The 26912-nt window shown below is 38.6% G+C and overlaps 1 protein-coding gene across 1 annotated transcript in view; it reads left to right on the forward strand.

Moving 5' to 3' along the window:
• Positions 1–19919, forward strand: part of FBXL17 (F-box and leucine rich repeat protein 17) — a gene marked incomplete at its 5' end in the record, with an annotated part of 274284 nt that extends 254365 nt beyond the window's left edge. Inside the window, 2 exons of the mRNA XM_039385142.1 lie at positions 4107–4249; positions 18379–19919. Coding sequence (XP_039241076.1) covers positions 4107–4249; positions 18379–18516 — 281 coding nt within the window. The remainder of the gene's footprint in view (positions 1–4106; positions 4250–18378) is intronic.
• Between the last annotated feature and the right edge of the window lie 6993 nt (positions 19920–26912).

The raw sequence follows: 26912 nt of genomic DNA on the forward strand, positions 1-26912 counted from the left end.
TTGAGTTTTTCAGCTAGATCGATCCACCACTTGTTCTGGATGTCACGGAGTTTCTGTTGGAGTTTGCTGCATGCAAGACGAAAGGCTGCTTTTCTTGCATGACAGGATGGCAGTGCAAGGTGTGCTTGGTGGGCGGTTCTCTTCTTCCTCAACAAATCCTGGATTTCTTAATTGTTTTCATCAAACCGGTCCTTGTTCTTCTTGAAGGAGAACCCTAAGGATTCTTCAGAGGACTGCAGGATGCTGTTTCTAATATGGTGCCAAATTGTTTCAGGAGAGGAATCTGCAGAATCTGTGGAATGGTTTTCAAGCCTAGTTTGAAGGTTTGCCTGGAATCTGTCTCTTACTGTGGCTGATTGGAGATTGTTAACATGGAGTCTTCTCCTTGGGATACTACCCCTTTTAGGTTTGAATTTGAGATTGAAATTGAGTTCACAGCGCACAAGCCGATGGTCTGTTTGGCATTCTGCACTGGGCATCACGTGGGTGTGGTGGACATCACGGACATCTCTCCGTCACACCGAAACATAATCAATGAGGTGCCAGTGCTTAGATCTGGCATGCATCCAGGTTGTCTTCAGACTATTTTTCTGCTGAAAGATAGTATTAGTGATGGTGAGCTGTTGCTCCGCACAGAATTCTAGCAGAAGTCGACCATTATCGTTGCAGTTTCCAACACAATGCTCGCCTAATATTCCTTTCCAGGCTTCAAAATTCTTACGTACTCTGGCGTTGAAATCACCAAGGATAATGATCTTATCATCTGCAGGCACCTTTTCGGTAAGGAGGCGCAGGTCAGTGTAAAATTTATCTTTTTCAGCAGGGTCAGCTTGGAAAGTTGGGGCATATATACTAAAGAGGACGACGTGTTGCTTGTTGTGGAGTGGAAGGCATAGGGAGATAATGCGGTCAGAGTGACCTGTCAGCAGATTTTCGAGTTTAGGAACAATAGAGTTTTTGATCATGAAGCCAACTCCTAAGAGATGCTTTTTGGTTCTGGGCTTACCTGACCAAAAGAGTGTGTAACCGGCACCATGTTCTCTGAGGCTTCCTTCTTTGTGAAGGCGAACTTCACTGAGAGCAGCAATGTCGATGTTGAGACGTGACAGTTCATGGGCAATTAGGGCAGACCGATGCTCAGGACGTCCGCTCTCTGCAGAATCAAGCATGGTTCTGGTGTTCCAACATGCTAGAGTTAATTTAGGTACACCTTTGGAGGCAGGTACATGCCTTTGTCTTTTGATCTTTGTGTGACTGCATTGGAGGAAGATGCCCGTTGGCCTGCAGTTAACCAACCAGGTGAAAGTGGAGATGAGCTTTGTTTAGGCCACCTTTTCTAGGCCCCTCTCCGAGTGGAGCAAGCAGTGCTGTCCTTGAAAAGGCTGCTTGGTCATTCAGGGTCCTGCCCCAAGAGACTGTCATCTCCGGTCAGTCTCAAATGACCAATATCCTGAACCGCCTGCATGCAGGGTTGGGTCTGCGGCTTCCAGTGCACCTTTCACTTGCCGTTTCGACCCTCGCCCGTCGCTACAGGACTTTTTGCATGTGGGTAAAGCCTTCAAGCCTGCGCAATGGAGTTTTTAGGTGAGGTGCAGTATGCGTGGAACTGAACCCACCCTTTAATCCTAAGGTTCATCTGCCAGGGCTGAGCAAGCTTGGATGGTGGCAGTGAGGTCCTCAGGATGTAGGTTTAATTAGAGTGACCTTCTCTTAGATGGATGGCCTTACAGGGCTAAGCAAGCTCCATCTGCCCAGCTTTGGGATTAGAGTTGTCCTTCTCCTAGGATGACTACCAGAAGGCTAACGAGCTCATCCTGCCCAAGAATGTAGTGTATCTGGTCCTACGGTTTTGACCTGTCTGGCATGGGCGACCCTACCGAAGGCATGTACCATCGCCAGTGTAGCTCGCAACCACGTGGGGTACACAGGCTTCATTCCTATTAGAACGATTCGGGCATATCTTACATTTCCTACTTTGCTATCACCTATCTATATACAATCTCAGTGAAATACCCAGGAACAACCCTTTGTCCTGCCCACCCTTTCAGGATGTAACAAAGCAAAGCAAATATATCCAGAACATGCCGAACCTGGGCAGTAGCCGCAGGTGAACCAAAACCTAACAAACAGACAAACCGTTCTGGCCCCCGTACCCATCCAAGGCTGGGGTGCCTTTCAAGGCCCCAGCCCGTCCGGGACCCCCAACATTCTAAAAGAACCCATTATCCACCCTGACCTTATCCTTACCCCACTGTGTTGCCGCATATCTACAGGTGCACTGCTCACCTGCAACATTTCATACAGGATTGCCCCGCTCGCATTCCCACCAGTCTGAGAACCCCCATGGCCCGCTCGACACCCTTCCCCTCCCTTAAACCTGGAACAGCAAACCTCTGTATGCTCTGAAACTCCCCATTCCTCTTCCACACAGGCGCCGCACCTGCCAGTGAGGCTCCGCCTCTTTCTCTCCTTTCTCCGGACAGGGTCAGGGCGGGGGCTGCCGGCGGCCGCAGCACAGGGGCAGCCAGGGTGTCCCTGGAGCCCAGTGGGCCTCAGGTACGCGGGGGCAGCCCGCCGGACAAAAATCAATAAAGCCATAGTGAAACTACAGAGGTGATTGTATCATATGTTCAGTGCATCAGTTACAAAATCCAGTTAAACTACCCTTTTTGGTGAACTGCTGCAAGAAAGAAATTATGCACTATTGCACCTTCCACAGTTACTGAGAATGTATTTGGCCTCTTTTGGCTGATTTTGTTTGCTAATTGAGTCCACTTAAATATTTATAAATATCCAAATTGCCCTTACTGCTGTCTACCATCAGTACAGTCATTTGCAGAACCACTGGAAAGTCAGATGGGTTCTTTTTTTCTGTTTCTAAATCTCAGTTGTATGCTGATTAGCGAAGACTGACATCTTGTATATCAAGAGCTACCAGCTCTTCATAACTCCTCTTTTTTTTTTTTCCCCTGACATTTGGGAATGTAGCAGGAACAGAGCAGCCCCACAGCTGCTGAAAATTCATCTCTTTAAACATATATGCATTATTTGGGTTAAGTCACTCATTCATCTTCCTTTTCAGCAACTGCATTATAACTAAAACTAAAAACTGTGAACATCCTCCCCCTTGACTACATGCAGATGGCTGACTTCTGCACCAGAAACCTTGGCCTTTTTTCCTAAGCTGAGATTTTAGCTGCTAAAAGGTGTTACTCATTGCTGGTATTAAATCCCAGCCTGACTTTCTGGGCCCATATTTCCTGAAAAGTATTCTAGTCCATGGTGACCAGGGTGCTCGTGATTTGTATCCCAGCCTGTTCAGATCCGTCATGGTTTCTCCTACCTACATTTTTTCAGCCCATTCAGAACTTCCAGATCCTCTTTCCTTTCCTATTCTAAAGGTTCAGGATTTTCTTTTAATTCCTCATGACCCTTTTAACTCTCATTTATTTTTTTGTTGGAAAAGTGTTTGTGAAGAAAATATGAAAGTGAGACATATCATTGTTCGTACATCATCAATATGAAAAATGGGAAACGCATGCAATTTTAGAATATTATTATAAAATGTATGACATAAGATTACTTCAGAGTTCTCTAAACTCACCTTTTTTTAATTTACTCAGAAAATGTCCTGTTACTCTCAGTGCTGTCTTTGTAATATTATTTGTATATTATTGCTGGGGGGAAAAACAGTATTAATTGTATAAAATCAGTTATTTTCTCTGAAAACTGAGGTAGAATTGGTTTTATTCTATGTTTATTTCAATTTCATTAATTGATCCTTGATACTTCTGGAAAAAAGTAATTCAAAGAATTTGTATAGAATATATTTGGTAATTGGTCTATTTATCTTGATTCATAGCTAGAAAAATAGATAGAAAAATTCATAGATAGAAAAAACAGTGATACCTGTTTATCTGTGTGTTTGTATGTGTTTGCACTTGTGTTTGTTCCTAACTTGAAGAGAATTCTGAAATATAGGTCTTTTACAAGGTACATGAAAAACTGCTTTTCAGGATTTATTTTCCACATTATTCAGTGCATACAGGAAACTGTCCTAACCATCTCTACCAGCTGTATATTTCAATCCTTTAATATCTTTACAGCTCTGATAGCCATTGGGCGATACAGCATGACAATAGAGACAGTGGATGTTGGATGGTGCAAGGAGATCACGGACCGTGGAGCCACCCAGATTGCACAGCGCAGCAAGTCTCTCAGATATTTAGGACTGATGAGGTGTGATCAGGTAAGAGGCATTTGCATGAGCTGGTTCCTCTTTCTGAGTGTGTATGAGAGTCTTCATGTGTGTGAGTAAGTGAGGGAGACAGGGGGGTTTGGTTTTATGTACGAACTGGTTTGGTATTCACTACTCTAGTAACTCTTTTCAGTGTATTGTGTTCATGTATTTAGCTAAGAGAACAGAACTAAAGGGAGCATTATAAATTTCTACTGACACAGATTTTCAAAATACACCCACAGGCTACACCCACAGCCTTAGGTGCTCACAAAGGTTTCTGTAAAATCTGCCCTCTGATGGTTTTGAATATTTTTGTTTAAAAGTGATTGGTATGTCGTGTTATTATTACAACAGAGTACTTTGTTTTTTAAAAAGGAAGGGGGGGAACCTTTAGCATTACTTCCAGAGTGATTTAGTGATTTTCTGTCATATATCTGTGTTCTTGCTCATGTGTAATGGTTTTGAAAACAGAAGAACAAAGATATGGATAAAACCATAACTCTAAATAGAGAAAAAAATACTGAGTTTCTTATATACAGCTTTCCTACGTGGAACATATTAAGAATGTCTGTAAGTTTTAGCACTTTATCATTAGAAGTAAAGAGGACAAGGCAGTCCAGCTCCACCTCACCTTGTATATAACCTTCAGGAAGCAGATCCCTGTTTACAGAAGAGAGATCAAGAGGCCTGTCAGCAGAAATAGCTAAAAGAAAAGTCATTGGAGGTCCAGAGTCTCTGGTCATAAGTCTTCAAATACACCTGCAGGGATTTATTCTTTTCCAACCATCATCAATGAAATGTCCAGCTTGTGATGCCCATCGTAAGCACGTCTCTCAGGCTTGTGGATTTCTGATTGGATACAACCTGTGGAAAAGCGGGTTTCAATCTAAGAAACTTGATGCTCAACACCATTACCTTGCATTGCTCACACTGCACTACAGAAGACAATGACAGAACCCAGTGTCTCAAATGGCAAGGAATAATAATGTCGAGGTCACTTGTAGAGTTAGAAATAGCATTTTGCAAAGCCAGCCTTAGGCAGTTTCCAGTTTGAGAGAAGGTTGAGCACTTTGGAAGAATTGCTCTGTCTATCAAAGCTGAGTCCACTTAATCTCCTAAACATTAGTGTTTTATAAGAGCCAATAGACAAAAGGAGTATGTGAGTCTCTTTGATGGATTGTGCTAAGATTATGTACTCAGAAAATGTTCAAAGGGTAACTTGACCTTGGGAATTAGATCTGACCCCGAATCACCGAATCACTTCTACATGTATATTTATTTTGTGAATTTAGCTAATGTTGAACAGTCAACAAGGATCTAACAAGTGCAATAATTTTATCCTGTCTTCAGCTGCTATAGAAAATCAATGATCTTGATGCTGAAAACAACTTTTACTACCTCATAAGCTAAACTATATGTACTACAGTCTGTATTCTTCTAATTGGTGGTTAATGCTTTTCTAGTTCTTTACAGAGGAGTATACACCATCTTTTGTGTTATGAAAGGCAACTGCTGAAAGGAAAAAATATATTTTTTGAGAAAGCTTTAAGGAAGATAAAAAAGTAATGTTGACTGTGTGCATGCAGGTGTGTGTGTGCGCATTAGCAATTATTTAAAGTATAGCAGTTAGAACATGTTAAGAAATGAGTAAATACTGTTACAGCAAACACTGTAGTAGTGGGACTACCACTGGGAATTATTTTCTTGCTTGCAATGGCTTGATGGGAAGAATAGCTCCACAGACAGAATGAAATAAGTATCCTCGACTTAAGGGGTTTTTGGCAGCTAGAAGATACCAACTCCCTTTTTCCACTGCAAACGAACAGAGAAATTACTGAACAAAATCATGTCCTCAACTGTCTCTTCCCAGTATCATGCAGAACTAATTTTTTCCAGTGGCTGCTCTATTAAATTAAAAATGTCAGTGCCCAGCACATCATTAAAGAGAATTCTTGGGTGGTGCAGAAGGGTTTATTTACATGCCCCATTGACTGAAATTCTTGTCTTTGTACTGTTGTCAGCTTGCAGCGTAGAGAGGGTTAGAAGATTTGTCCCTTCCTTTTCTATGGTACTGACTGTTATGCTAGTATCAGGTAGCTTTTATGCCTTTCTAGGAATTCCCAGGCATTGGAGGGGAAGTACTTAAACACAGTTACGTAAGGAACATATGTAAGTAGACTTCAAATGACTACCACTAAAATACTCTTTATGAGCCAGGCTCTTTGGAATTTCTTTGATACGCACTTGACATAAATTAGAGGCGTCAAGGGTCCTCCCAAGAAAGATCAAGAGAGGCTGCAAGCCTGGGTAAAGGCAGGCTCTGTTTTATGCCATTGATTATCCGAGTGCCTCCAGGCAATGTGTTTCAGTAGATGCAGAACATTATTGATCCACACCATGAAAATAATCAAATTATTCATTTTTCATCAAACTGCTATTGCCATGACCTTTCTTTTTATCATTTGTCTACCATCTAACATGCACACCACAGGAGCAATATGATCTTTGCTTTAAAATAGATGACATTGTGTTGAGAAATCTCATAAAAAAAAGCTGACTTTAGCATGAGGTCATCATAATGGGGGCCCATATTTCAGTTGGAACTGTATCAGATAGGGATATGTCTGAGATGCTATGATCGAGACCTCCAAAAGTATTAAAGCGTTCAGAAAATAGACCCTAAACATTTTTAAGTGCATATATTTTGGACAATGAAATTCCCCAGTTGTCTGCATACCAACATCAACACGTGCTGAAAAGCAGCTAGGACCCTTCTTCTCCCTTTGATCTCTCTGACTGTACAGGGTATCAGCTCTGTGCAAATATGTGTGCATGGGTCTGCACAGGTGCTTGGGACTGCACAAGTCATGTGTTTCATAAAAAGAAAATGTTGCCATTTTGAGTCTTCATTTCTTTTGAAAGCAGTAAGAGATAAAATCAGTAGTTATTTAAGGCCTAAGCAGGAAGGACATTTTAAAGGTCTGTAATTGGAAAAGGCATAAAAAACAGCATATTTCTGTTTTGCATTCTGGGGTTGTGCCCTGCCCTGCTCCCAGTGGCAGTGAGCCAGGATTCATTCCTTCATGTCTCCTCTTCCCAGTGCTCTGGCAGCACAGGGAAACCACAAGCTCCTCAGTTTCCCTGCAGAGTGTTGTGCTTTTGGGGCTACAGTCCGAGGTTGTATTTTAGGACTTGATGTGGGTATTTGGAAGCACATAATGACTTTGTGTACAATTTGTCTTATTTTCCTGATTTGTCACTCGCTAAATACCAAGAAAAGCACAGATTTGTCTCCATAGGAAGGAGTTCTATTCAGTTCACCTCAGTTTAGTTCCCCTATAGCAGAAAGAGAATATAACTGTTCTTCCAACCAAATTTTAATTGTGGCTCTGTATTTTATATCACGACTTAGGAAAGTGTGTATTTTAAAGTAGAATTGATCCTTCCCTTTAAATATTTGAAATACCTTGGGAGACATGGGCGGTTACAGGATACTTCTTTCCTCCTACAAACACTGATGTCAGAATTCCTAAGAACTTTACTTGTATCCTGAGGGCATAAAATGATGCCTACTTCAGAATAACAGATTTAAATGCAAGTTTCAAACTTCTTTTTGTGGACACATTTCTATACATTCCTACCCCTAAACTGAGCTGTGTCATATTTACTTACTGTAGTTACTTAATAAAATATTTTGAAATATTTTGTGTTTCACATTTTTTTTAAATGGAGGAAGAAGATGATGTTCTCTATACTATTTATTGCTAGAATTCATTTGAAAGATGTGTTTGTGGCACTTCTTTCTTGTGCTCTCGCAAATGAAACAGCTTTAATAATGGCAACTTGAAATCTTCACCCTTGGGAAGATGCCTGGGTGTCAATTAGGAGATAGGGGCTAAAAACTTCATCAGTTTTTGTGGGTAGTAGCTTGACTGGTTGAACAATGTGACAGAATAATCTTCCCAAAACTTTTCTCACACAGATTTTCGTATTTCAAGATCCTTTTCCTATAACTGCAGTGCTTTTTGCAATGATTATCAGCAGTGCTGCCATGTAAATGCAGGAAATGTTTCTTGGGGAAATATGCAGAAAAGTGTCACTAAAAAACAGAGGCCACAAAATTCATTCATGTGTGAATGAAATGAAGAGAGTCTGACAAAGTTGGCTCTGAATGGATACACAACTTGGTTAATAAATCACATTGGCCTTTATTCCTTGCTTTCTTCTCGTTTTTTCTTTGCTTTTTTTTTTTTTTTTTTTTTGAGATGAATTTCACAAAAAAAAGACATGGTTGCTTTTCATGAAAATACTTCTGAAAGCCTTTAGCTTATTCCAGATGACTTTCTCAGATGAATTGTAGCATGTATTTCCTATTCAAGTTTTACTGAGATATTAGCACAGAAATTGATGGTCAGTACAACTGACAGAAAGACAAACTCTTTTATGTTACCACAGAGAGGAAGGAAGATAAATGATCCCTAAAAATAAAAATGGTCTGTTAAGAAATCATTTACATCTTAAGTAAGCATAAGATTTTTAGAAAATCAGTAGAGTTTTAATATAATTTATTACTTTGTCGTTTTATAAAACCTTTTTTAGAAATATATATAAATATATATTCTTTGCAGACTGCAAATCAGTAGCCTAACTGGGATGCAACTCCTGTTGTTTATGAGAAATGTTTTTACCCTTCACTCACAGATTTTAATTTACATGGCTAGTCTGTAACTGAAGGTAAGTGAAAAAGAGATAATATTCTAAGTTCTAGAGATACATCTTTAAATTTCAAATACATTTTTGAGCTAAACTCTTCTTAATCAATGGTAGAACAGTGAGAGTACAAAGCCATGGCTTGTTTTAATATAATTATCATAGTAATTTGCCTTCCACCTTCAGAAAATGCTATCATTAGCCTGATAAGAAAACCTGACAAATTGCTACCATTTCTTCTTTTATATTTAAGGGGTTCATTTTGAGATTTAAAATTATGGTTTTGTAATTTGAAGAGGAATGAAAATATCCAGTCCTTCCTTTTAAGACAAATTCTATAACACTGGTTTTTCTGTTAAATCACTATAATTTGTTCAATTTACATTGCATATTAAAAAGGAATTGCTGTATATTTTATAGTTTTATATGTATAATGTAGGAGCTGTGATTGATACATCTCTCTATGAATAATGAAGATTTTATATTAATGAAATCTCTGAATCCCATTAGAAGGAAACTACAGTTATACCACAACAAAAGAAAAATAGCATTTATTTCACTTCAGTTTTCAATACAACAGTTTTAAAAGACTGGACTACTTTTGGTTTTTTTTCCACCTCGCTAACTGGGATAACAGATCCATTATGTGTATAAATGAAAGTATCTGCTAAAATATAAAAAGAGGATTTTTTTTACAAATTGAACTTTTTGCTCTTCTAGTTTAACTGTTTCTTTGCTAAAGATTTTCAACTTCAGGCTGATAGTTCTAGATCAAATTCATGGCAGTAGGCTGAAGATGGAATCTTCTGAGTTAATGAATCTGTCCTTATTTTTAAAAAGCACCCATCTGACCATGTCATACTGTAATAGAAAGATGAGCCCTCAGGTACAGATCAACAGTTCAAAATCAGCATAAGACCAACTCTTAAAGAAGAATGCAATGTGAACTAGTCAGCATTTTTACGATTAAAAAAAAAGAGACGTTTTTTTAGAAGCATTGTCCCCTGGAACTTTCAGTCATTTTTGCCAGCTGGCAACTTTTGAGAATGATTTCTCTGTTAGTTTTATATGCCATCGTTTTGACAGGTATTACAATAATGGGCTCAAATTATTGTTAATGTAGTTGAATAGGAAGGAAAATAGTCAATGTTATTAATTCAACAGGAAGAAAGTAATCTGAAAGAATATTTACCACTATGTAGATTAACACTGTCGTATCACTGCATATGGGTCTTTATTAACTGCAATTTTTATAAGAATAAAGCATTTGAAATGCTTATGGTACTGGTAATATTTTTACCTTGAAATCTTCTGTAAATGGAGTCTAGAAGTTCATCTGATGAAATGAACAGAATTAACAAACCAAACTGAAAGGCTCCTTTAGAATGGTTTCTCTGATTCAATAGAAAAGTAAACCCTCACACTAAGTAAAGAGAATTGAGAGTGAAAACTTCATCACTTATACAGCTTTAATATTCAATAGTGTGTTGGCAGCAATGATTAGGATGGCAAGCCCTGAAATGATAGAAAACTATGCAAACTCACAGAGATCTGAAATGGATATTGCTAGTTTGCAGTAACACTGGCAATTTGAGACAATAGCATTCTCATGAGTAAACAGCCACAATAATGAATTTCATCCCTTTCAGTTGAGATTTAAACCAAGAACTGCAAAGTAGATCTACTCCACAAGCAACCTTGCTACATTTTCTGAAATCCTTCCGGAATTGCTACCATGGAATATTAGAAGATTTGGGTATTGCCTTTATTTCAGTTCACACGGCAGAAAAGATTTCAGATATTTTTGTTTACCTACTCTTTCCCTTTTACAAATATAAATGGGAAATTAGTTGCTAAGATTTAACACAATTAAGTTGTCAAATGCCATGATAATAGTACATCATACTGTACTTGCCAATTTCATTACTTATGAGTCTACACAAACAGTGTTTGTATGTGCATGCATGTGTGCTTTTTTCTGTCCTTAAGTCAAAATACACTCTTTACTGAAGTCATAAGGGACTTCATTTGGACTATAGGATATTGTGCTAATATTGGGAGGGCTGTTATCTTATTAAAGTACTAAACAAACGTTCTACCTCTGGACATGAGGGCAATCACTGAAAATCTGTGGAATATGTCTGCCTTAGCTGATCAAGTGCACTTCACACAAAACGTTTCCAGAAATCTTTAATTTTGTTATGGCTACAGGCAACAGTTATAATTGGACCACCTGAGAATATAATTCATTCAACTATTAGAAGAAAAAAAAAATCAAACATAGTGCACTTTTTATAAAACACTGACTTAAGAAAGCAAACTGCAGCTTAGAGAAGAGAAAGGGTGTATGAAAATGTGTTTCTTGTAACTCCAAGTATGTATATTTTGGATTTTATTGTTAAAACATTTGAGCAATCGGTAATAAAGTGTGTTCCAAATCCATCATTATGAATACACACAATGACTATAGAGTAATCTCTTTGACCCCTACATACAAATTTGACTTTCATGTAATACTACTTTATGTATACAGAGACACAAATTTCAGTATCCCTAATGCTGCAATACCACTCCATAAGCAAAAATGTCAACCATATTTTAAGAAAGCCCTTTTGGGACAAATCCATTTGTATTTCTTCTCTGTAAAGTTGATTTTGTGATTCCTTATGTGTAGAAATATAATGATAATACTTGTTTATCATCTAACATAAACATCATCTGTATGGGAGCCCTTAAAATCTTTTGCTCTGAATGTTACCTCTCACCTGCTAACATTTCCCTAAAATTCTTAGTGCTAGATTTCTAAGATCAAGCTAGCAGTTCTATATGTTATTAATGCCTTTCTGTGCAGATATTGTTGACTCATGGTATCATAACTTGATCTGTTATTTTTTATTAATGACTGGTCTATAAAGTTATGTAACTGAAGATACCAACCTGTATTGTCCTCAGAAGGAGAGTACCCATGGTGTCAGCACTCTCCAAAATCATAGCCACATGTCTGTTCCAAGGTCTAGGTTAGATACAATGCAGAAATTATTTCAGCTGTCAGCTCTGAATGATGGTCTGAGGAACACAGGCAGGTTTTTGTAAGAAGTTCTAGTACTGCATCTTTGCACTAATCCAGTTTTGCAAGTCTGATTTTTGGGGGCTTGAGCTTTTTTATTTATATGGCTTGCTACTGGTTTCAGTTATTAGCTTGCAATGGAGATAACTTTTTCTTTTCAATTATGAAATTAATTGGTCGTTACACTGAAGTTATTAAGATGTGAAGATTTTTAGGTTTTGTTCACTGAACAAGACCATTCAAACCTTTTAGATTAACAGTAAATACTCCTCCACTGTGTAGAGCAGCATAAAACAGTTCAAGTGGTGACTCTACTCTCCCTTTTCAGTATTCTCTAGATGACACAACACAGGCATTCGTAGCACATTTTAGAAGCTTTAGAGTCAGAACTGCATTCTAAGACTGCCCTTGATATAGCTATAGGAGGAGTTTTGAAGATCACTATGCAGTCTTAGAATTCTTAATGGCAATATAGTAAAGGAGTTGTCTCAGTTAAAACTTTTTGAAGTCCCTTTATGTGCCACTTGGTATTCCAAACCCAGAGATTTCCAGGACATCATCTCGATTAAAGTCCAGCTAAGTAGGAAAGTCCTGTTTAGGAAAAGTCCTTATACCTCTGTTCCTTAGTTGTGAACAAAGCTCTCAGTCTCATTAAAAAATGTACAGTTTGGCTGATGGTTTCAACTGTAATCCCTAATCTACCTTAACAGGATTAGGAAAACTTGACTCCTATGATTTTAATAAGATCTGTCCCAGGAACATAATGAAAGCTATAGGTTAAAAAAAAAAAAAATCCTAGCCCTTTGGAATCATTTGATATCTTTAGAAATTCCTGATTTTAGAATCTAGAAATTAAAGAAAATTGTGCTGAAATTATCACAAGAACCAAATGACATGGCACATTTCAAAGACAAAAACCTAAAAATTACCTAATAACTATTCAAGCTTGCAGCTTGACTTTTCATGAGAGCTTGTGGACAGTGGCATAAAAGAAATTTCTCATTGTGTTCTGTGTCAAACAAGTGGTGTACCAAATCAGTAAATACTGGCAGTCAGACTGGATAAGTAAATATAGCATGCCAGATCAAAATCTGAGTGAATATTTTTCTGAGAGTAGCTTTTTAATTGAAAACTAGTTTCAGTTTAGTCTGAAAAAAATCAACTCCTAAGTGTCAGTTACTTTATTCTGGGAAAAATATTTACAGACTGGAAGGGTTTTTCAGGGCTTTCTGTTGTAGGCAGATCATTTTACCTAAAGGAGAGAAAGAGTTTTGAACACTGGTTTTCCATTTTTCTCAGTATTTTACCCACATTGTGTGTATATATAGCAGAGTGAGATAAAAGTCCTCCAAAAAAGCACTCACAGAACCCTTTCGTCAGGATTCCACTTCACATGGACTAAAAGGGTATTCTTGTTCTTCTTTCCAAGATGAATTCCTAATTATCAATCACATGAGGAAATATTCTCTAGAGCAGATAGTATTTAAATACTCTCTGTACAACTACACTGTCATCATCAGAAGAAGAAATTAAGGAGGTCCTACCCCAGAAAAAACATTTATCAAAAAGTCAAGTATATTCTTCTGGGAAATAGGCAATATGAGTTCAGATGTCTTTAAGAAAAAAGGATTCAAAATTATTACTTCTATGTAACTGCTATAATTGAGTTAAAGGGAGATGATACCACTTGGTCCTGCCAGTTTCTGTAGTCTGTCTTCTTGGCTTTGTTTTGGCTTTTAATCTATTCTTTGGCCTGGAATAAATTTTTATTTTATCAAGAAAAAGTAAGTTTGTTAAGGTTAGAAATCCAGGAGAATTTTCTTCCCCCTGCCCCCCACTGTAAGAAAGACGGAGTCCCGAATGGAAAAAAGTCAATTAGCCTTACAAAAGAATCTAGCTGACCAAGCTGCATTCCTACTGAATGGCCCATCAGAGGCAGGGGGAGAGGGGAGGAGTTCTGGGAGGGGGTGGCTGGCTTTTCTGGGAGGGAAGAGATCAGACGGGGGAGTTCTCTCTCTGGGACAGAGACAGGGTCTGTGTCCGGGCATTTTTGGAGAGGGGGCCCCGATGGGCTCGCACACTGCCTCGTGATTCCAGCCAGGACCTACTGGGCTTTCATCGGAGAGTCTCTGTGCTCTCTGGGACAAAAGGAGGAGTTTTGGGGCGCCATCATCTGAGAACAACAATGAGTCCTGTGGGGGTGGACTGCTTTTCCTTCTGCCCTTTTTCCATTGGGAGAAGAGCCCCCCATTGTTTCTTTTCGGCTTCTCCACGCCCGAGACACCCCCAGACCCCCCTCCCGCGCGGTGACCGCCAGAGCCCGACAGCGCCCCCTGCAGGGCAACACCGAGCACTGCAGGCTCTGCACCTCCAGCGATCCAACAGCGCCCCCTGCCGGCCGGGATTGGAACTGCGCTGAAGGACAGAGAAGTGTTCATTCAGACTTTTTTGTGTGTGGTTTTTTTTCTATTGTTTGAAGGGGACTTTTTTTTGGGTACAGGCCTATTGCCTAGTTTTTTTGTGTTCTGTTACTGTTTTTGCCAACATACATATAACTTTTAATTAAGGGTTGCTATTTCTTCTGGTTTTTCCACACTTCCTCGATTAAAACCCCTTAATTTTGAATTTGCAATTGCTGAGAGAGAGGAGTTTGGTTTTTCTCATAACTCATCCTCTTTAGCAAACTTTCCAGTCTCTTCAAACTGAGACAAAGTTTCAAATCAATCTTTGCTGTTATTTTCTTTTTTTTGCTTGATGACCAGGATTTGCACAAACCTGTTACTTTCACACTAAATGATAAGGGATGCATTCTTCCATTATGTGTTAAAATATAATTGAAGAGCTATTAAAATTCAAATGAATGATTATGTATTAAATAATCTAAGTAGTTTATCTGCATAAGTAGCCTTTCTTTGACAACTCAAAAGATGAAGATTAGTGCAAGTTCTGTGAAAGAAAAATATAACATTTTAAAGCATATTAAGATGTGAAGATTTTTAGTTTTCATTCATTGAACAAGAGTGTTGAAGCTCAGAGGGGAAAATTGCTCTGTTTGTGTAATGAAATTATTTTGGGAATGACATTCCGTACTTTTGTTTTATCACCAGCCGGACTGATCTTAGAAAGAGACAGAAGCTTATGTTCTAGTGGTTTTACATAAGACTTCTTCTCATCTTAATCCTGCCATTAGGGAAACTGATTAGAAGGATACTAAGGGAGTTGACTTAGATATTATTTTTCACATTCATTTACAAAGAATAAAACTTTTATTTCTCTTTTTTTTCCTACCTTTTAGACAGTGGAATTTTAGTCCAGTACTAAAGAAAGCTTAAAATACTGAAAGTTTTACACTGTTTTAGTGTTTGACCTGACTTTTCTCACAGTGAAAGAAAAGGTATTGAAATCTTCTGATAGGGGATCATTTCTAGCTTAACTGTCCACATTTGTTTCTCATCTCTGGATCCATGTAGGTTGTTCCACTACCAAACAGGATCTTTTTCCTCCATCTTCTCTTGTGTAATCTTGCACTGAATTTATTTTGTCCAGCATAATTTTTAGCTATTTGCTGTTATTTCCTTAGTATTAAAAATATTTACATTTAACCTGAAGGATCATATATTTGATCATTAATCTTGAAGCTTGGTAAGATTTTTTTTTCTCTATCATGAGAGTAAAATCAACTTTTTAAGCTCAAAGTAATTTCTTTCTGTATCTGTTAAAGTTCCAAATATGCACATAGTTTTCCATTACCTTGTTGTTTACCAACAAGTTATAACTCAAATTGTTGTCTAGGATCAAACTAATGATTTAAAAAGTTCATTTAATGCTCCAGGAAAAAATGGAGAAAACTTTTTAGGCTTTGGTCATAAAATCACTGGTTTTGTCAGTGGCACTTCTGCAATGGTTTTACCTGCCTTCTGTTTATGTCCATGTTTATTTCTTATTTTCTGACTGTATTTGGCACTCAACACCAAAAGTTTCCTTCTTCTATTTAGTTAAGTATTAATTGAAATTAGTAAAAATTGTATTAAATATTATTTTATCAAGTAATAATTGTATCAGAAAAAAACTGACAACAAACAGTCCTAGTGCTAGATGGTTTACCATAGATTTCTTCATAGGTTTTAAGTCTAAAAGGTACTATTTGTATCATCTGTCTTCCTGAGTATCGTGGGCTGTGCTTAAGTTAGCCTGGTAATAAATACATTAACTAGACTGTAGCTTCTGTAAATGTCATGAGTCAAAACCGCCAGGACATGGAGATCATTTACTGTCGTCTTGTGTTTGAACACCATCTTCGTAATGAATTTGCCTTATTTGTCTCCTGTAATAGAAAATCGGCATGTTGTATTGGCTATAAAGCTATAATATCCATGCTATTCCAACAAATAATGGCCAACAGGTAGCTGTCAAATCATATTAACTTCCGTCTACTACTGATATTTACAGCTATCTAGTAGATAAATAATACATCTTTAAATTTCCCATTCAGAAAGAGCAAAATGAGCAGCTGTCTGTGGCAAGTATCTTCCCTGTGGCCGAGTTAACCATTAAGAGAAGTTTCTGGTAGCATGATAGATTTTGCTATGGGTGTCTGTGCCACAAATCTAAAAGAAAAGAGCCTTTTGACTATTTCTGAAAATTAGCATAAAATAGCAAATACTGCTACGTTGGGGGATTCTTCCCTTCCAAGCAATATTTCTATGAACGGTTGCTTGCAGTTTGCAAGTGTGTATTCAGCTATAAATATCAAATATTTTGGGGGACTTGTGCTATTTCATTTTGATTTATTAAAAGTCACTTCTTGTTTTTCAGCACTGGAAGATGTTGCTGTAACATAGCAATTTGCCAGAGGAGTACAGTTTGTGCTGTGAAGTTAAACCAGTTTTCTAGCCAAGTCAGTCTCAGCTAGATGAAACTTCCAATGAAGATTGAGTGTTTCTATTATTAAAGTAGAAGAACTGGATATTAAACCTTTCATTTATCCTTGTCACTAGGTGCAATCACTGTTCAGAAGGAAGCGCTCCTTGTTATCTTTTAAGGACAAAAATATTATTAGATATTGTGGTCACTGTGCTTTAAAATATTATTCGCATGACAGATCTTTGTAATGGTAGTAAACAGTTTAGTCTGTTTTTTTTACTTTTGGCCTTGAATGTGAAACACTGTGGGGAAAAAAAAAAAGCAAACAATGCTTTCAGTTGTACATCCTACTGATATAGGTGATTCAGCAACTGTAGTATTGATGCATTTTGAAATGCCCAAGTGTTCAGCGAGGATTTCAAAGAGACCTAACTAGGAGTCATAGTTCTTAGGTTAATCTTTTATTTATCTGAAGGTTGAAGAAAACTGTCTACTTCTGTGATATGAAGTGTGGTCATCTTAAAAATAATTGACAAATTAATCCCCTCACAGCACTGCAATTGTAAAAGTGTTAGGTTTAGCTAGGCTTGTCTGATTGCCTTATCAGAGGGACATCCCAGACCCAAAAATCTTGTGTGATTTAATTATTAATCCCACCATTTCTGCCCACAAAACCCTTTCTGCAGAGTCATCCTCACACCAGAAGGCTAAAATAAAAACTTCTGACAGTGATGTATGTGAAGGCATGCAGGATTTTTAACCTTCGGAAAGCTGACCTATAACAATAATTGGTAAATTGATCTACCTGCAGCATAGAATAGTTTGCATTCTTTACCCCATCTTTAGTCATGTTATCTGTTGTTTTTTCATTGCAAACCCATTGATAGCTACCAGTGCAAGTTCATTTCAGTAAAGTTAATTGTGGAGCTACTACTTAGTATTTGAAAAAGTATCCATAACTGTGCCATAAATTAATTAATAGATGTAATCTGTTTTCATTTTCCAAAGTCAAAAAAATCTTACATTTTAAATCTATGTCTGCTTGATCAACTTTGGGTATATATGCTTCTATTTCAAGGTAGAAATCTGTTGCTCTAGGCAGCACTTTTTTAAACAGGATGAATGTTTTGATAATTTGGTTTGGGGCCTCATGAAGAGACAGCATAGTCAAGCATGGAATGAAGGTAGTTTAAGAGCTTTTTAACCATTGTTGCAGTTTTCTAAACAACAAAGACTATTTGTCTTTACCAGAATACTATTTAAAACTTCCCCCTTTACAATAAAATCAAGGTGTGAGGTTTGGTTTTGGTGGTTTTAGTTCTCTAGCAGGACATTACATTCTATATGTTTCTTTTGTGATATAAATGCACCCAAAACCATAGTAACAGTGAGGAGCCCAATGCTGCAAGCCCTCCCAGGAGTCCAAAGTTTGGCCATTCATTTAGCTTGCCTAATATTGCCCTTTTTGCACATCACAGATTCTCTTCTTCTCTTGCAGGTGAACGAAGCCACAGTGGAGCAGCTCGTGCAGCAGTATCCACATATAACCTTCAGTACTGTACTGCAGGATTGCAAGAGAACATTGGAACGGGCTTATCAACTGGGCTGGACACCCAACATGTCCCCTGCCTCTTAAACTTCTGTACCAACATGACAGTTCCACTCTGCTGCATTCAGTAGATCTAATGGGGATTGCAGAAGGGTTTATAACCTTTCATCTGATGCAATATAGTTGTGAGTTTACAGAGGTTACAGTAAAATGGCAAAAACTGTACACTGACTTTATTGTACTGTACAACTAACATTGAAGCAAAACTTTAGAAATGTATCGTGGTTTTGTTTGCATAAAAGTTAAAAGCCTTTGGCAAATTTCTTGAGGTTGAATCCTACTAGTTCTCTGGATAGTTTGAATTATAGATGTTAAGCTTGTTTTCCTCTGTTTACTTTGCCTTGGTCGTGTGCGTTTCCTTTGATCTGTAAATGGTAACTCAGTGCTAGCACCAATGCAGTTGATCAACAGAGGCATATGTTGAAACTGGGGACTAAACTTGATGCTTATTATTTACAAAAGCTTATTATTTACTTAAACCTCAAGGAGGTTTTAAGATACACAGTAATAGGAAAATTTACAGTGAATTGCTACTTTGTTGTAAACATTTTTTTTCTTTACATATAAGAAGCTGTAGCGATATTAAAATCTTTCCACCTTAATGGATTTTACAATGCAAAGAGTGCTTACCTTGAAAATGCCATCTGAACATGGGTCCTGTCATGGGTACCATTTTGTAGGATCAGATATTAGATGCTTTTTAATACAGTGTATGCAAGAAAATATCCAGAGTAAACACATAAAATGATTCATTTTCTGTCACATTGCATTCTAAAGAGTTAAGTTTGAGCAGGGGATCGTGAAAATACTGACACTGCAGCTTCAATTTGGAGTTGCCTTAACCTTTAGAGTATTACCATTTGGTTAGGAATGTTGTCAGGTATGTAACACTGGATATTTGTTCTTCAAAGGTTACAGCATATTAATCCAAAGTATGAAATGCTTAAGCTTCAGCTGAAAAGTTGCCATTATCGTCAAAATGTTTTGCTAATCCAGAAGGCCTAGTGCAGCATAACAAAGAAACTTGTTTAGTATGGCTGTATAACTCTCTGTAAAACTGTTTGTTGATTTCCATAGCATAATTTTTTACAACAGAAACATCAGCTCACAGAACTTCCAGTGAGGATGTTGAATGTTTTCTTATTAGACTTTTCAATATGGGGATGAATAATTTCTCTGGAAAAATATATATGGTAAAGATTTTGTTTTAAATAAATGGTAAATACTTGTGAACATGTGTAATGCTATGCTTTTTATTTACTCCAAAATGGCAACAATATTTTGAGAATAAGCCAGTTAATTATATTACAGATATAGTACAGAATCTTGGTCATTTTTCTTTTAATGTTAAAACTATTCACACAATTTGTAAGTTTCTATTTTTTCGTGAAACCTTTGATCTTACAATAAATTGTAATATAAAGAAGAAATTTGTGATGTTTTCTGTTCATCTGTGCTGCTAACTGTACTTAGACTATACTTAACAGAAACACTGAAATCTCCATCCTTGAATAGGTAGAACTCACCTGGACATGATCCCAAGCAAACTGATCCAAGCTGGCCCTGTTGTGACTGACAGTTTGACTAGATGACATCCAAAGATCTTTTTCAATCTAAAATTCCCTCTAACTCTAAGGATTTTTCATATATTATGGATCTGGTTGGTCATCTGTTTTCACATCTACCATTTAAGTCACTCTCAGTAGTTTTGCCTTTTACTAACTATTTATCTCTCATTTTTAGGAACATAATAATCTTTATAAATATCACTGTGACTAATTAATTTCAAGTTATGTGGTATAAAAACTCTAGATGGAAGTATGTTTTTTCTAATTGCAATGTTGACATAGATAGCTCTTTAATTTCCTTGTAATAAATCAATGCTTCCTAAGAAGTTTTAGAGGAATAAATAACAGTGCAGCACACTCTTTCATATTTGAAATGTTATGTAGGGGAAATACCATTCAGGGGGGAAAAAAAAGCTATTGCCTCTTGTAAAAATAAAAATTACCCCTGTTTTCTCTTACTCAAAACATACAGTGAATTCAAAGGTCACAAACAGCTTACGTGCTGGATTTGCTAGGTTCCGAAAGGTTTATTTTACTGGAAAAATATGTATTTTTCCTTCCAAATCTTTGTGGGAACCTGCTGTTAAGGTAGATAACCTGTGGCTCAGCACTTGTCTTATCAGAGACGTTTCTAGGCCAGAATAGCTGGGCTTGTTCAACTTGCAGAAAGGGCTAGGACAAACTCTATGTGCTTTCTTAACTAGAAGATATATGGTCCTAGAAGAAAGACAGATAACCTTTATTTTCAGTGATTCACTCTTTAAATCGAGGTGTAATTCTGGCTTAAACAGTTCACCTGGTGGTCACTGTACCCATCTCTCACCACCTAAAGGTGATGTAGAGGGGAGTGTTCTCATGCAATTTGTCTCAGCTGGGGAAATGGCTACTGTGATATTTCACATGCAGGTTCAAATTCTCTTTGCCCAGACTCCCAGATTAGTGGGAAGTTTAGTGCAGCCCTCCCTTCTCAGCAAGTGCTCTGTGTAGTACTAGGCATATTCTGGTCATCTCTGAGCAAGGACAAAGTGTATTTCTCTGAAAAATATTGTAGGTAGGGTAAACTGATCCCAGTAAGGCCACAGGTGGCTACTGGGAGTGACTTACAGCATTCTCAAAACCAAAAGGTCTTGATGTGCTTCAGGAACCAAGTGCTTGACCTTCAAAACTTAGCCATGACGCCAGAACCCCACTGGCTTCACTCACAGAAAACATTTCTTTGCATGTAAGTTCTGAAAAAGAGTTTGTCATCCTTGATATTTTCCTAGAACTATTAAACTTACCAATCTATATAACTAGGTTTTTTAAAACATTTTGGTCAAAGACCTGGACAAGCTTGAGAAGCGGGTCCATGGGAATATCATGAGGTTTAACAAGACCAAGTGCTGTTTGGGGCAACCCCTGGTATCAACACAGGCTAGGGGATGAACAGATGGAAAGCATCCTTGCTGAGAAGGACCTGGGGAGCGGGTGGGTGAGAGGCTGGACCTTAGCCATCGTGTGCACTCACGGCCCAGAAAGCCAAACATATCCTGAGCTGCATCCAAAGCAGTGTGGGCAGCACATAAGGAGAGAGGATTCTGCCCCTCTGCTCTGCTCTGGTGAGACCCCACCTGCAGTGCTGCATCCAGCTCTGCAGTTCCTGGAGCTAGCGTAACTGAGGTCCTTGTTAATGGATCTCTTGGGGCAGATCAGAGTGAAACAACACTGAATTACCAGTGTTTATATGTATATATATGTATGGCAGGTTTATTTTAGAACAATTTGGTTGCAATGGAGAGGAGGTACGTAGCCCTTTTGGTTGTTATTGATAGAAATATAAAAGTATAAAGGTGTCACTTAAGAAAATATATAAGGAAAAGAAAGAGAAAGAAAGGATAAGAGTAGATAATAACACCCAAAACCTCTCCTCCTCCCCTTCGGTTGGGGGGTGCACACCTGCCCTCAGCAAAGCTCTTGCTGCTTTTGCCAGTGGCCCATTGTTTGAGTCCATAAACCATAAACACTTCAGTCTCTTAATGTCTCTTCCCTGCACAGGAAGGACATTGACTGAGAACAGAGGAGGCCATCAAGATGATTAGAGGGATGGTGCACGTCTCCTGCGTGAAAAGGCTGAGAGAATTGGGATTGTTCAGCCTGGAGAAGAAGGCTTTGGTGTGACGTAATTGCAACCTTCCAGTACCTGAAGGGAGCCCACAGAAAAGATGGAGAGGGACTTTTTACTAGAGCCTGTAGTGACAGGAAAGGGGGAATGGCTTCAAATGGAAAGAGAGTAGTTTTAAATTAGGTATTAGGAAAAAATTCTTCCCTGTGAGAGTGGCGAAGCACTGGAACGGGTTGCCCAGAGAAGCTGTGGCTGCCCCATCCCTGGAGGTGTTCAATAACAGGTTGGATGGGGCTTTGAGCAACCTGCTCTGGTGAAAGATGTCCCTGCCATGGGCAGAGGGTTTGAAAGTAGATGATCTTTAAGGTCCCTTCCTTGATTCTATGAAAACAAGCTGTAATCCCTTGCGAACAAGAAAATAGCTCTAGTAAGAATAATTACCAAACAGTTAATTTTTTCAGGCTCTCAACTGGCTTCCACATGAGCTCAGTGATGTCCACCCAGATTCTCAAGATAAATATGACTTTGCTGATGTTCTATAAACTCTAGTGTTGACAGGAGCAAAATCAATAAAGGCAGCAAGACACATACACAATGGTTACATGAAAACAGAGGCACAAAGCAAGCTTTGTAGGAGGCTGACAGGGCCTTTTTCAGGTGCTGTGATCTTTAACAAGGAAAGGAAAAGAACTGTTATATCTTAATAAATAATTAGGATAGGATAAGATAGGATACACTATAATCTATAATGACCATCTAGTCCAACTATCTGACAGGGCTGATCAGAAGGCAAAGCACGTTACAAAGGGCATTATCCAAATGCCTCTTGAACACTGACAATCTTGAAGCATCAAACACCTGTCTAGGAAGCCTGTTTCGATGTTTGACCACCTTCTTGGTAAAGAAATGTTTCCTAAAAAAAGAATGCTTTGCAAAATAATAATAGTGAGAGCATATGCACAAAGACTATTATGATATTTAATCTTGTAAATATTCACATTTGTATTTTAAATTTGTATTTTAAAGGGTTTATGCTGCTTGTTTATGAAATTCCATATTCACAGAGAGTCACTTTAAATCTCATCCATTTAAAGAGTCTATTACAATAAAATTATTTAAAGCAATGTTAACTTTCCTTCTGTAATTGTTTTTCTTGTGGCTTTCTCCATAATTGACCTGTGATCTTGGCAGTATAAGTGACTGAGATTTGAAGTTCCAGTAAATTTAGAAGCAGAGTTACCAAACTTTTTTTTTTTAACTGCAGACACCCTGGGAGATGTTCCAGGCTTGAGCATGTGGAATCTACCATAGATTGGCACCACTTAAAAACCAAATAATTCTTTGTGAGAGTAATTATATTTTGCCAATCTAAACAGGGTGGGTACACAGTCAAATTTTGTGACTCATTATTTTATGGGGTCTTATATTTCCAAGTCTTGTTTAAAAAAAAAATGAGGGCACTAAATGCTTTGAGATTCCTTGCCTCCCTGTGCTTGGCTCCTTCCATGTGTTGTCTATACATACAATTGTTGTAGGTGACCTGAGTTGCTGGAGAACTGTCAAATAGCTCAGCTGTTCCCCGGTATCTTTTCCTGCATTAGGCTCAGATTAACATGAGTGAATAGGCTGAGTCCCACCACTGCAGCTGTAGTTCCTTGACTAAACGCACTTTCACAAGCTGGAGTAAGGTAGCACAGAAATAAAGATCTATGTAACAGCTACATCTTCACATCTGTTAAAAAGAAACTGAAGCCAAAATTCTTTTGTTTAGTTTTAGGGTGTCAGGATTATATAAGTGTTTCGCCTTTATAAAGTTTTACTAATGGATTTATGTTTCAGATTTATTTTAGGGCAAAAATCAACAATAACAGCAAGCTGAACTGCTTCCTCTTCAATGTTCGGGCACATCTTTCTATATATAGCTTATGAAAAGTGTTTGTGTATAAATAAACCTTAGAAGTCTTAAAAATAAAAATTTTACAATCAGGATTATTGGGCATTTCCATCTGCTATGAAGTTATAAAGGCTTCTGGACTGAAAATTTCATAATCTCATAATTTCATCATGTACCCTATTGCAAACCAGAGGCTACAGCCTCTGGTGTTTTCAAAATACCCAGTTACAGAAAGCTTTGAGAATTTTCTTAGCAACATTAATTTCCAGTGAGCACAGTTAACTTGTCCCAGGTGCCTTGCTTTGGCTTCTCTTTGAATCAAGATCAGCATCTTAGTTCCTACTTTTCATAGGCTAAATTATTATCTTCATGCTTTAGTCTGTGGTCACTTTTCTTGGCCATGTTATGTGAGCCACAGTCTATGAACTAATATAAACTAAACTCTGTTGTCAGGAATGGGTATTTTTCTCTTATTTATACACAAAATACTTCATATCCTTCTTTCCTTAGAGACAAATGAGAAACAAATGTAGTCAATGTTAATCACATTGCCCAAGCCTTTCAAAGATGCTCAAATACTGAGGTGAATGAGAAAGCTAGGAAATAGGGGGAAAATATTTTTCTTTAAGAGAAACTTGCTACAAAGCAAGAGTTTGCTCCTGATTAGGGAGCAAATACGCCTGGAAATCTTTAATAGCAACCAGAAAGGTTGTAGCTAAAGAAAAACTGCTTCTTAATAACCCTGCAGAAGAGTGAAAAGGACTCCATAGTCCAAATGCTTTCATTTGATCTTCTCAACAGAAGAACAACAGAAGGGTTAGAAGTTATCAAAATTTACACTTTTTTTATTAAAGAAAAATAAGGCCCCAGCAAGGAATAAAGATTAATATCATGTCTGTGAAGCAGTAGAAGTTGTGACAGCCCATGGAGTGTTCAAATCAGCGTAGTTTAAAATGTCAGTAAGGCTGAACTGGAGTACAGGGCGGGTCTGAAAACCAGGAGATCCATCTGATGGTGGCCCTTTACTTGGCACTGTGTATTTTCCAGCACATGACATTAGTTTCTGTGGCTACACTTCTCCTGGCAGCAAGAGCAGTGCCAGGAGCACTGCTGGGCCGTTGGATCACTCCAGCCATCACCAACATGCTCTTGGCCCATAACTTCTGACTCTCCCCTAAACAAGTTCGATGTTAATGATGCCCAGTAGCTGTCTCCTTAGGCTCTGTGGATGCAGCCACTGCCTCCTGAGGGCAGGAAGGTTTAATGGCACAGGCACGTGTTGTCCTATAGCTATCAGCCTCAGCACCAGAGAACTGTCCTGGGAAAATTTGATTTACTCATGCAGACATAACCTGCATGGCTTATTGTTGTTTTCAGGTCGTGTTTATCAATCAGAAGCTACTTCTCAGTGTCATGGGTCCAAAAGCACAACCCTGCTTCTGTCTAGCACTGTGCCTCAGAGCATCAGCTTGCTGCTGCAGTGGATCTTACTCGCTGCAGGACAGCAACCCTTTCACAGCCTCCTGGTGGAGAAGAGGCCAAGGAAAGCCTCTCACCAAGCCTGGAACCACGGTCCCACTGCACCCTCAACAAAGGGGTCCATTCTGCCTCTCTCCCCAGCTGCCAGGCAGGCAAGAAGAGGTACCTGTGGAATGGGATGAGGCACCAAAGGTGCTACTGACAGGGAGTTCAGTGCTGAGGAAGTGACATCATCCTGAAGGTTCCTGGGTTCTTACAGAGGAGGAAACTGCTGATATACAAGCCTGTAACTATTTTCTCCACAGCCTGATCATGAGTTAAGCTTTCCTGCTCTAGAGGAGACATTATCACCAATCCCCACTGAGATCTGGATGAATCACTACTTTTTCAGCAAAATTTTCTGAACACAGGACTTAAATTGAAGAATATTTCTGTATTTAGTGCTTTCTGCAGCAGTACAGGTATTGAAGTCTTTTGTGAGGATAAAGAGCAAATGACCTGTGACCTTTCTGTTTGAATATATGCCATATTCTTTATGTTCTCTGGTGTGTGGCTTCAGAAACAGTTAACAGCAGGAAGACTATTTGTATTGCATTAACCAGAGATAGGAAAAAAATGCGTTTATGGATCACTGTAATCCAGTCATTGGTTTATGGATGCAAAGTCCTTCAGGGACTGTCTGTCTCAGTCTGAGGAGACTGGAATGTTTGCTAAAGAGGATGAGTTATGAGATAGACCAAACTCCTCTCTCTCAGCACTTGTAAATTCAAAATTAAGGGGTTTTAATTGAGGAAGTGTGGAAAAAAAAAAAAAAAACAGAAGAAATAACAACCCTTTATTAAAAGATATATGTATGTTGGCAAAAACAGTAACAGAACATAAAAAAAACTAGACAGTAGTCCTAGAGAAAAAAAAAAGTCTGAATGAATACTTCTCTGTCCTTTAGCGCAGTCCTAACCGTGGCCTGCAGGGGGCGCTGTCGGGCTCTGGCGGTCACCACGCGGGAGGGGGGTCTGGGGGTGTCTCGGGTCACGGGAGGAGCCGAAAAGAGAATGGGGGACCCTTCCCCCAGTGGAAGGAAGGGGTAAGGAAAGCAGTTCACCCCCAACAGGAGTTACTTGTGGTTCTCAGTTGATGGCGGCCCAAAAAGCTCCTCCTTTTCTCCCAGCGAGCACAGAGACTCTCTGATGAAAACACAGCAGGTCCGGGCTGGAGACAAAAGACAGCTCGCAGGCAAGTTGAGGCCAGCAGTCAGGGCTGACCAGGACGGGAAGCCAGAAAGACAGGCTTCCAGGCCTTCTCTCCAAACCCCGAACACAGCCCCTGTCTCCGTCCTCGAAAGAGAACCCAGCAGTCTGAATCTCTCCCCTCCAAGCAGAGC

Source organism: Pipra filicauda, unplaced genomic scaffold (assembly GCF_003945595.2).
Source record: "Pipra filicauda isolate LSUMZ 115617 unplaced genomic scaffold, ASM394559v2 scaffold399_size640512_pilon, whole genome shotgun sequence".
NCBI lineage: Eukaryota > Metazoa > Chordata > Aves > Passeriformes > Pipridae > Pipra > Pipra filicauda.